Source organism: Hakea prostrata, chromosome 9, assembly GCF_041222555.1.
Source record: "Hakea prostrata isolate BN-2017 chromosome 9, UWA_Hpros_2, whole genome shotgun sequence".
NCBI lineage: Eukaryota > Viridiplantae > Streptophyta > Magnoliopsida > Proteales > Proteaceae > Hakea > Hakea prostrata.
Genome location: NC_142608.1, coordinates 6,026,049 through 6,036,903, shown reverse-complemented (window position 1 = coordinate 6,036,903; position 10,855 = coordinate 6,026,049). Strand labels below are relative to the sequence as shown.

The following is a 10,855-nucleotide window of genomic DNA, read 5'->3' as shown; positions in this document are numbered from 1 at the left end:
CGACTCATCTTGGCCATCCATTAATTTGACTTGTCCTTTGAGTTCTCATCTTGGTCAAACTTTCTACGTCAACCGTTCACTGAGGGGTTTAAATTGACACGTGTTCTATAAATGAGGTCGCTATGGCGGCGAATCCCAAGGAATGAACAGTATTTTTTCCTTTTGTTTTATTGGTAGAAAGGAATGAACAGTGTTAGGTATTCTTTTCCCGCGTCGACGGAAAGGGTTACGAATTTACGATACGATTTATGTTAACTGAGGATATTTCGGTCATTAAACAAATTTATGAAGGATATAATTGAGATACAGCAACACTATGCGTTTCTCTGCCGCTTTTCTCGCTTATAACTTTCTACCTCGCTTTCTGGTGCTGAAAGCTCCTGCTCCTCCGTTCTTCCGCTCTCACTATATGAATAGTTGATACGCGAGATCAACGAAGAGGGGAAGAAAAAAATCATAGATTGGATTTTTAGGTTTCTTACGTAAGGTATTCTAAGGAGATCTTCTGTTCGTTTTGTAATTTCTGTTCAGGAATTCGTCGAGATCACATACTCTGTTTTTGTTTTTTTCTTGCATTTCTGTTACTATTCTGTGTCGGAATCGGAAGATCGACCTAATTTATTGGATCTGCTAATTGGTTGTCCGCAGAAATTGGTGAATCATTCATCAGGTTGGAGCTTTTGTGTTTCGGCTTTAAATTTCATAAACCCTGCAGAGATCACGGAACTGTAGGCCACTCCTACGGATTTTTAAAGATTTATTTGCAGATTGGTTGATTATCCATCAACAAGATGATCTGTTCAGTCAAGCATTCACCAGGAGCTCTTGGTGTTCCGGATCTCTTAAGGTTTCGTCCTAAAGCATCAGGATTACGTCCGCAATCCTGTTCGCTCCCTTCTCTGTCAGCGACAAAAGGCTCCGAATCGGGTCTTTGTGCTCGAAAACCCCTTTATATTTCATCTGTTGAAACTTTTGGATCTTCAGAAAGTTCAAAACTTCGGAAGCCTATTATCGAGTGCAAAGCCTATGAAGCTGATCGATCGCAGCCGATCGAACTACCAGACGCAGAAAAGGTAAAAGCTGCAGCAGCTCAGAAGCTGAAGATAAGTATCTATTTTGCGACTTGGTGGGCTTTGAACGTTGTCTTCAACATTTACAATAAGAAAGTCCTCAACGCGTACCCCTACCCATGGCTCACCTCAACATTGTCTCTCGCTGCGGGATCACTCATTATGTTGATCTCTTGGACTTTACGGATCGCTGAAGCACCCAAAACTGACATGGAATTCTGGAAAGCTCTCTTTCCGGTAAGGAGTATGGGATTGTCTCTGGTGTTTTAATGGTTTTAGATTTTCTTGATTTGTTTTGTCTGAAGAAGTTTGGTCTTATTGTTCTCTCGCTCCTTTATGTTGTGTAGGTTGCGGTGGCACATACTATCGGACATGTTGCCGCGACTGTAAGCATGTCGAAGGTTGCGGTTTCATTCACTCATATCATCAAGAGCGCTGAACCTGCTTTCAGTGTTTTGGTCTCTAGATTTATCTTAGGTGAAACTTTTCCAGTGCCGGTATATCTGTCGCTTGTGCCAATTATCGGCGGTTGTGGCCTTGCCGCTGTCACCGAGCTCAACTTCAACATGATTGGTAAGCATATTGTCTTATTTTCTTTAGAATGGAATCTCCTTTAGCGCCCCCGGTTTTCTTTTCATATTCTTCTGCATTTGTTCGTTTCGTTTTTGTATTTTTTCTGAATCTGAAATTTTGGTTCTTTCACTTTGTTAGGGTTTATGGGGGCTATGATATCAAATCTGGCGTTTGTGTTTCGAAACATTTTCTCAAAGAAGGGGATGAAGGGAAATTCTGTCAGTGGCATGAATTACTATGCTTGTCTGTCCATAATGTCTCTGCTGATTCTCACTCCCTTCGCCATTGCGGTGGAAGGCCCACAATTGTGGGTAGCTGGCTGGAACAAAGCGCTCTCTGATATTGGACCCCATTTCGTATGGTAAACACGATACCTTCCAACCCTTCATTTGCTTGTAATTATCTTTGTACTGCTGCTTTCTCTGTGTATCCATGTCTGTTTGATATGATTACCAGTTCAACCTTTCTTTTGATACTTAAATATTTATATTAGACCACTCCACACCGTAAGCAAAAATCCCAGTTTCAGATCTACTGAGGCAGTAATAGCAGTTATACTCAAAATTGTAACTTAGGAGTATTAGTTGTCTTACTTTAGAATAGTGTTGATTGTAGGAGAAGACAAGTTACTAATTGAATGATTTTTGGACAGTGGATCGGGACCAGGTGCATTTAGAGGATCCCAGTCCTAGCAAATTCATTTTTGCTGTTAAAAAGTTAAATTTTTTTGAGTATGACATGATGAGGAGTTTTTTCCTATGGTGATTCTACCAAGACTTTGTACAGACCTGATTAAATGGTCATGATTTAACTTTGTCCAAGATGCCTGTGTCTTGGATGCCCTGCTGTAGCTCGCCTTTCAGTTATCTTGAATGAATTGTTACCAAAAAAAAAAGAAAATCTTTGTTCATATCTGTTCCCTGTGTTAAGTAATCTTACATAGGATTAATGTTATCTTTTGGCTTCTAAAGAACGCCCTAGATTGTTTTTATTTTTTAAAACCATGGTCAGGAAAAACTAGTATAAATGACTGTGGCATCCCAACTTTTTTAACTTTTGGTAAAATATCTAATTGTTTAACTTGGAATTGCTGGAATTGTTGCTTGCTTCCAGTTAATTCACTGAAGTTTCCAGTTACCTCCTGAAGATGTGCATATCCACTTGCCCATTTTATCATGCTGTTTGTGTGTTACTGATGTCAATTCATTGATGTGTCTTGCTGTGACCAATTGTGAGTAATTGAGGGAGCGCTGATGGTTTCTTTCGCAACTTAGCATGTTTCATTCCTGTCTTTCATTCTCACTCTTTGGTCTTATCTGTTGATTTATAGCTTGCGGTGCTCTTTTCTCCATTGGCATCTTACTAAAGAATTTTCTCTTTTGGGTGAATGTGTGGCTCTGAATGATTCATAATAGGTGGGTAGCTGCACAAAGTGTGTTTTATCACCTGTACAATCAGGTTTCATACATGTCGCTGGATGAGATCTCTCCCTTGACATTTAGCATTGGGAACACCATGAAGAGGATTTCTGTCATTGTCTCATCCATCATCATCTTCCGCACGCCTGTCCAACCGGTCAATGCCCTTGGGGCTGCCATCGCAATCCTTGGAACCTTCCTTTATTCCCAGGTGAGTTAACCTTCTGTTACCTTCTTTTATTCCCGGTTGAGTTAACATTCTGTTTTTGATAAATTGAATATGATGGTCGAAGTGTTGTCAATAAATACTGTTTCAATTGAACTAGTATCCCATTGTGAAAAAAATTGAAGGACTAAAATGCCCTTTGCTTCATTTTCAGAGTAAAATGTCTCATCTGATCCATGTCCAAAATTACATTTGTTTGTTTATCTCCTAGGTATCCCTGCTCCATTGGAGCCGGGAGAAACATCATTAAACGAATACTGGTTTTATCAATGCACATATTTCTTTCTTTTCTAATTCAGAGTCCATTTTCAAGTTGCACAGATATAATTCTACTGCATCACATTATTGTAAAGTTGTTTTTCATATGTAGCATTCACCTGGAATTGGGCCACCAATTTAAATTATGGACAACAAATGACTAGAATCTTTGTACAGATTAGTGTTCTGACATATTAAAGATTGGATGAAAGTTTAGCATTAACAAGCGTCCTTTTGAACTTTACCCCTTTCTGGTGTAGTTACCAGTGGTATGATGAGCTCATGAGATGTATGAAGCTGCACGAAGAATTGATTTATGTTGCATCTTGTTGATACTGATTGGCATGTTTTCACTCCCTTGTGCAGGCTAAACAATGAGAAATATGGGTACAGAACTTTGCATTGTATCAGCGGAAAGAGAAAAGATGGCTGGAGAGATTAAGGCTGTCGATAGTAATCATTTCATGGCCCATGAATATTGGGATTTTGGTCCTCAGGAGTTTCTTCTTGTTGATAGGAATAAGAAAGATAACCAGTAAATGTTATTACCACAAGGCTGGATAGATAGGTGTTTTGGTAGTTTATTTAAGATATCTGTAGCTGTGTCTTCCAAAATAATGTCGATGTGAACGTAAAACCCTTTGGTATGACATTGATAGGTTCCTTTGTTTCCTCTCATTGTGTTTTTGTTTAGGGGTAAATTTCTTCTCCTAGTGTTCTTGTGTCTAAATAGCGTTATTTTCAGTTCATAACCGTTGATCCATCTGGTTTCTGGCATCTCTGGACTTGCATTTGATTCTGAGTTTGATAACTGAAGTCTGCATTTATCGTAAGAGTCTGAAGGTGCTCAATCACTAATAGGATGCTGTCATGGTAATACCATTTTCCAACTGATTGTTATCCAATCAATTAATCCGATTATAAGCTCCTAGTTAGATTTATTTTCTTAGTTTTTGTACATTTTTTAATTTAAATTATTAATTATTATTTTAGACCTTTTATTAGAATGAATAGTAAAATGTATAAATGGATTAGAGATTAAGAAAAGTGGACCCAAAAAAAGTTGCAAAATTATCAAATCTTAATTTTAGCTCTCGCCAAAAAATAAAAAAATAAAGAATAAGTATATTCATGAATATTAAAAAAACTGGTATTAAATTTATATATATCTTCTAAATTATAAAAAAAAAGACCCCTGATTCCCTGAAGTCTGGCCCTTTACATTTGACTTCCTTTAGTATCCAAGTATGACCACTTTTTCTTTTTGTTTTAAATTAAAAAATATAAGTATATATTTTTTTTTGGAATAAAATGACCAATTAAGGACAGCCTTATGTTAGTAATGGTTACGTTATTTTAACTATTTTTGTGACGAAAATACAAAGCCTTCATAGAAACTCTATTTCGAGTAATCACATTGGTTTTCTAGTTCGTTCTCTGTCTTCATTGGTACCACCAATCCCTGATCATCTGGTGATCCAAAGCTTCACCCCTTGCTGTATTCTCATCTCTTTCTCCTTCATTGAATTCTACAACTTCATCTCTTTGTCGCTCATTACTCCTTCGTTGACTAAAGATGCCGATTCTGTTTCCTCACCTCCTCGTGTATTGACGCATCCTCCAAAAAAGGGTACTCATAGCCATTGAATTGTCCATGTCCTTCTATTCCACTCATCACAAGGCAGAATTTTTCTCCGTTGCCCCCACTTTGTCCACCCATCGAGGCCAGATTTTCGGGTGGTTCAACTTCAGTGTGACGTATTAAATGTGCAGCAATCTCAATCTCGGTCGTTGGTAGCAAGTGCTGTACATTTAATGTGCAGCATTCAAGTCTGCCGCCAGATTTCCAATGAAGGATTTGTAAGGAAAACCTCTTCATTGACAAGGAAGAATGAAAGAAACATGGGCGATTGATTGGATGTCTTGATGAACGTATGTAGTTCCATGAGCTAGTTGATGTTAACCATGATTTGGTCTGTGATTGACCCTTTTTCCATTAGTTCCCTAGCCAACGATTGACCCTATCTTAGCCATAGTCTTAATTGGTCATATTCTTGGACCTAAAATAACAAATGTAAATTCATTAAAAAAAATAATGATAATAAAAATAAAAGTATCATAAGTAAACTAAAAATAAAATCATAGAAATAGAAGATGATTCAAGCTCATACAAAATGATAAAATAGTCAATAAGTTGATAGTTTTGCTTTAAACATAGATAAATTCATACTTCTTAATTCTATATTGATCTCTGAAATTTTCTCATTGCTTTGATGATGGAAATTGAAAACCTCTCCCATTCCTTTGGTGATGGAATTTGAAAACCCCTCCCATTGATATCCTTACTATTAAAAAAAAAAAATTCAAAACTTTGTTAACAAGTAAATCAACGATAATTTGGTATTAATATTTTTTTCGTACTTAAAGAAAATTATATTTTAGTTACAAACATAGCTATCTGTCCTTAATGAGTGTTTTTTTGGGTGAAAGATATCAATATTCATGATAAGAAGTTGGAGTGTAGATTTTTTAGATATTAATTCTCTATATACTAACTTTTATTATTTATATATATTATTTCGCCTTAGTCGAAAAATAAAATCAATGATTTTTTGGAACTAAAAATGACTTAATTCGATAAATAAAAATTATCTTCAAAAAATAAAAATTATCTTAAAAATAATATAAAAAGTGAACTCATAGTCTAATATTATCAAAATGACTGAAGGTCAAAGTCAAGACTTATAGATATATCAATGTTAATGTGAAGATTAGGGTAAAAATCTAATACATGATTCTGATCAAATTTACATTAAGATTAGAGCCAAAATTAGGGTCAGGATTGGGCCAAAATCAGGTGAATGCTTACTACATTGGTAATGAAGATACAATTTATTTTTATTAAATTTTTTACAAAACATGGTTATGTTTTTAAAATTTGACAAGTGTCAAGATCATGGGCCTTGATCAAAGCCAAGATCATGGGCCTAGATCAAGGCCAAGATTATGGCAAGATCAGAGTCAAGATCAGGGTCAGAATCAGGGCCAAAATCAAGGCCAGAATTAGGGCCAAAATCAGGACCAATATTATGGCTAAAATTAGGGACGGCCTAGAGAGTAATCTCAGGCTTGCCCTTGGCCCTAGTTCAGGACTAGAAATTTTGGATCTAACCCGCCCTTAGGGCCAAAATCTTTAGCCCAAGCCCTATTCGGGCTAAGTGTAGGCTTAGGCGGGTCAGGGCCGCTAGGGCCAAACTTGCACCCCCAGCTTGGAACCACGAAAGGTATTATTTAATGTCGTCAAAATTTAATAGAATAAATTGGAGTGGCACCCCAAAACAGAGGCCTTAATGGCTTAATGTATTGACACCCGAGTTTATGTTTAATACACAATCCCATTTCTATTAGACCTATTAGCTCTAGAGATAAAAAGACCACTATGCCCTTATTGACAGTCGTCTTTCACTTTTCATCCTTTTCGCCCCTTTTTCCTGCCTTCTTTGATTTCTAAAACAAAAATCCCAATTACTTTGCCAAATGAATAATCCAAATCAAAATGAACACAAATCCAGATATGATTCAATAATTCATTATTTTGCAGGTTACAAATAAAGAAGTCTCAAAGAAGGGATTCTATAACCCATCTATGGTATCATTCACTCTTTTGTTTCTTCTTTGACCCAAAAAAACTCTTGGCCGGGGTTGTAAAGCTTAAAGATTTTCTAATCCCTTGAAGAAGATGATCACTCGGCGGCATTAATATAAAAATCCCGTGATGTAAGCGCAATCCCCGGAGAATCTCGATCAACAATAAATCATATAATTTCTCTTCCTAATTACTATTATGGCTCATTTGGGTAGAGTTCCAACGAAATTTGAACCACAGATTGTTTTCAACTCTCTTTTTTCCGGAAAAAATCTTGTTTCCCACGATTGCTTTGGGTTTAAGTTTTTCCCTCCCCATTCTCAATCTCTGCTTGAGTGACGATTTGAAGAACATTGGAGATTTGGAGTTTTCATTACTTTTGGTGATTGAAACTCAAGAGAATCCATTAAAAATCACTCAACACAATAGCAACGCCCTCATATTTTGAAAGCTAGAAAAGATTAGGGTTTCATATGAATTGAACAACACCAGGATCAAAATTAGAAATATACAAATTAAACACTATAGTTGCAACAGCGAATGGAGTGACTCAACAACAGGATCTCATGGCTCGAGGTTTGGCTTTCAATGGCAAATAAGGTTTTTTATAGAACAAATGGAGAGGAAGAAGACAACACAGATGTTGCGGTCATCTCATATATAATCAGGGGCAATTTTGGGTTTAAAGAACTCAAACAATGATTTAACATAAAATCCTAACGAACTGGACTAATGTGCCCAATATGAGTCAAACTTTGGGGTGTCTTTGTTTATGAAACATAAAATGGGGTATGAATATATTAAGGCCTCTATTTTTTGGTGTCAATTTGCTCAATTAAATAAGATATAAATATGAATATAAGATAAAGTCACCATCCAATTGAACTCCAACTCGTTCTTCCTTTTTTGGGTAGACACTCCAACATATTCATAAAAGCAATAGAGTTTTTACACGGTACCTACTATTGTTGGAGTGAAACTAATGATCATCCACTATTATGTTTTAAATTACATGGCACTTACTGTCAAAATTATAAGTTACTCACGGTTAAGATTTTTTGTTAAGTGATGGACAAAATAACTTAAATGTTGTCAATGGTGGGGTTAGTTGAGAGGTTAAAAGCCCAAACTGCCATCAGGGGAGGTCTTGGGGTAGCACCCATCCGGTGGCACTTATATTAAATATCCCCCTTCCTAATACAAACTCGCCGGCGGCTACAAAAAAATAAAATAACTTAAATGCCTTTACCCATATTTTGAAATTACAATATTGCCCCAACCTTACTCAACATCTCCCAATCCTTAGAGAATGAAGGGAATCCTTTCACCCATCTTGTATCTACACCTTGTCCGACAATATCCACCTTTGCCAGAAACCACCACCCTTACCCAAAAATGTCAAGAACGATCCTTTCTCTGTTTATTGTGTAATCCCAATTTTCTTGTGCTTGCTTTCAATTTTCTTTTGCTTGCTTTGTAAACTGAACATAAACTTAACATAGATAGAACGACAAAGATTGGCCTTCACATCAACACCGTATATGTAGATAATAATTCAGGGTCTATTGTTGTTTTCTTAACATCTGAGATTGACTTCGTTGTCATCATTGAGCAAAGCTATTCGTTTGTGTGGATCTGAATTCTCGAAGTTGAGGCATTTCTAGGGTTTCTAGTTGTTGGGTTTGTGATGAAAATAACTTTATTTCTTTTGAGTTCAAAATTTGTATTTGGTGGGTCCCACTTAGTGTTAAACATGGGTTAGAATTTAGTATCATTAAGAGGGTTTTGGGAGAAGTAAATGGGAGTGAGAAAAAGAGAGTTTCTAGTGAGTTCTAAAGTGGGTTTTAAGCAAAAACGGGATTGAACATTTATAGTCTTCTTCTTCTTGTGGTTTTGCAAGAAAAGAGTTTCTTCTCTCTTGTGTTCTTCTCCATTGCAACTCCATTGATGCTTGAGTTTAGATTAACTTCAAGAGCTTGAGGTGGAAATGTATTTTCAAGGAGGTTTGAGAGGTGGTATGACCGGTTGAGGTAACATTGTATTATTCTCAAATCTTATACTATTTTGAAGATTAAAATAGTGAAATCCCTCCCCGTGGATGTAGCTAATCTCAACTATTTCGGATTAATGGACCATGTAAAATTCTTGTGTGTTGTTTGCATTTCTCTTTCATTCTTGTGGTTGTTTGTTGTTATTTGCTTTGTGATTGTTTTCAACTTATTTGCACATGATCCTTAGTATATTTTGTGATCTGTTCAATTACCCAATTTCTTGGATTGAGTCTTGTATTCTACATTACTTGTTGCAACTCTTCTATTTAGTTTCATCTGAGGTACATCATCCAGAACTGTAGGATGAGAACAAAACCAGAACAGACGAGCGGAACAACAATAGATAACTGAAATCAAACACTTGAAAAAACCTAGGAAAAACACCCTAACAAAATCCAACATCCTGAAATTTTCGTTCTCTAAAACCAAGAGCGGGATATTGTGTGAGATAGGTTTCCATTCGAAATCGTTTTGCTTCCAAGTCTGAAAAGTTTGTAAGAGGATTTATAGCTTTTTGGAAAGTAACCCTACCCCAACCCAAAATTTCTTCAATGTTGCAAGCCAAGATCTAAGACTGGTCACTGGGTTCTTTGATTTTTTATTTAGGTAATTAGCAGAAAGATACTCCAAGTGGCCCTGAAAATACCAAGTGATAATCTCTATGACTTCGATTCAAACCCCGAACCCACCTTCCTTCTCTTTTCCTAATCTCTGTATTCTTTAAATATGGATTTTGATTGTTTGTGAGACGACTAAAGTCACTATCAAATTGCAATCCCACCCGTTACCATTTTTTTTTTTTGGGGATAAACACTCAAACCCATTTGATACCCCTAATATTATACATGGTGTTTGTGAGACGACCATAAGCAGCGGAGGAGCCAAGGTTTAAAGTATTCCATGATACCATACCACACTAGCTGATATGTATCCATATTTGACCCAACCGATACAATACATCTCGATATGTCTCTTCATTGAATTATATTAAAATACATTAGCCAAAGTGATACAGTATTCGATACAGGACAATCGTCTCTTAAAATCACCTTATGGATACTTTACTTGATCCTAATACTTTAAACCTTGGGCGGAACTACCATTGGGTCAGACCCCTTGCCACTAGTTTTGTTGAACTTGCCATGCCTTAATTTTTTGAAAATTTCCCCGACCTTCTTTTCATGTATGAAATATATGCACTTTGACCCCTTAATTTTTTGAAAATTTCCCAATTTTACCTCAGGCCCTCTTCCTATGTGTGAAATATTAGTAATCCACCCCATCACTGGAGAAAATTTTTAAATAAAGACTATGCATAGAAAAGTCATTTTGTTCTGTGTAAAATATTAATGCTTGGCCACTCCTGATGTTAAATCCTGGGTCCTGTGACTAGGGACACCATTAAGTGCTCCCCAATTATATGATATAGTAAACTAGATGCCACTGCCATCCAAAGCTAACAAGTGTGTTTCCTGCTCACTCATGTATGAATCAACAACAGTATGAATCTAGAAAGCATGGATTGCAACAACACAACACAAATAATCTGAAAACAAACTTGGTTATTATATTTTATAATAGACAACGGTTTCTTTTTTTTTGGTTAGGTTACA

The 10,855-nt window shown here is 36.4% G+C and overlaps 1 protein-coding gene across 2 annotated transcripts; it reads left to right on the top strand.

Annotated features, from left to right (window-relative positions):
* Nucleotides 1-343: 343 nt before the first annotated feature.
* LOC149004286 (glucose-6-phosphate/phosphate translocator 1, chloroplastic-like) lies at nt 344-4,655 on the top strand. 2 transcript variants are annotated; one of them, XM_089169060.1, is made up of 6 exons: nt 344-482; nt 649-1,307; nt 1,418-1,643; nt 1,782-2,004; nt 3,059-3,272; nt 3,912-4,655. In XM_089169060.1, exons 2-6 carry the CDS (start codon nt 792-794, stop codon nt 3,921-3,923), a joined length of 1,191 nt encoding a protein of 396 aa, XP_089025186.1. In that variant the 5' UTR covers nt 344-482; nt 649-791; the 3' UTR covers nt 3,924-4,655. The 2 variants fall into 2 exon arrangements, with proteins under 2 accessions (XP_089025186.1, XP_089025185.1); XM_089169059.1 differs by having other exon boundaries at nt 344-487.
* The last annotated feature ends 6,200 nt before the right edge of the window (nt 4,656-10,855 follow it).

What these genes read in the sequence shown, in the direction of transcription:
- LOC149004286 (XM_089169060.1), top strand. Translation starts at nt 792, where the DNA reads ATGATCTGTTCAGTCAAGCATTCACCAGGAGCTCTTGGTGTTCCGGAT. An exon ending in TCTGGAAAGCTCTCTTTCCG is followed by an intron (nt 1,308 to 1,417) that starts GTAAGGAGTATG and finishes TATGTTGTGTAG; the next exon opens with GTTGCGGTGGCACATACTAT. An exon ending in ATTGGACCCCATTTCGTATG is followed by an intron (nt 2,005 to 3,058) that starts GTAAACACGATA and finishes GATTCATAATAG; the next exon opens with GTGGGTAGCTGCACAAAGTG.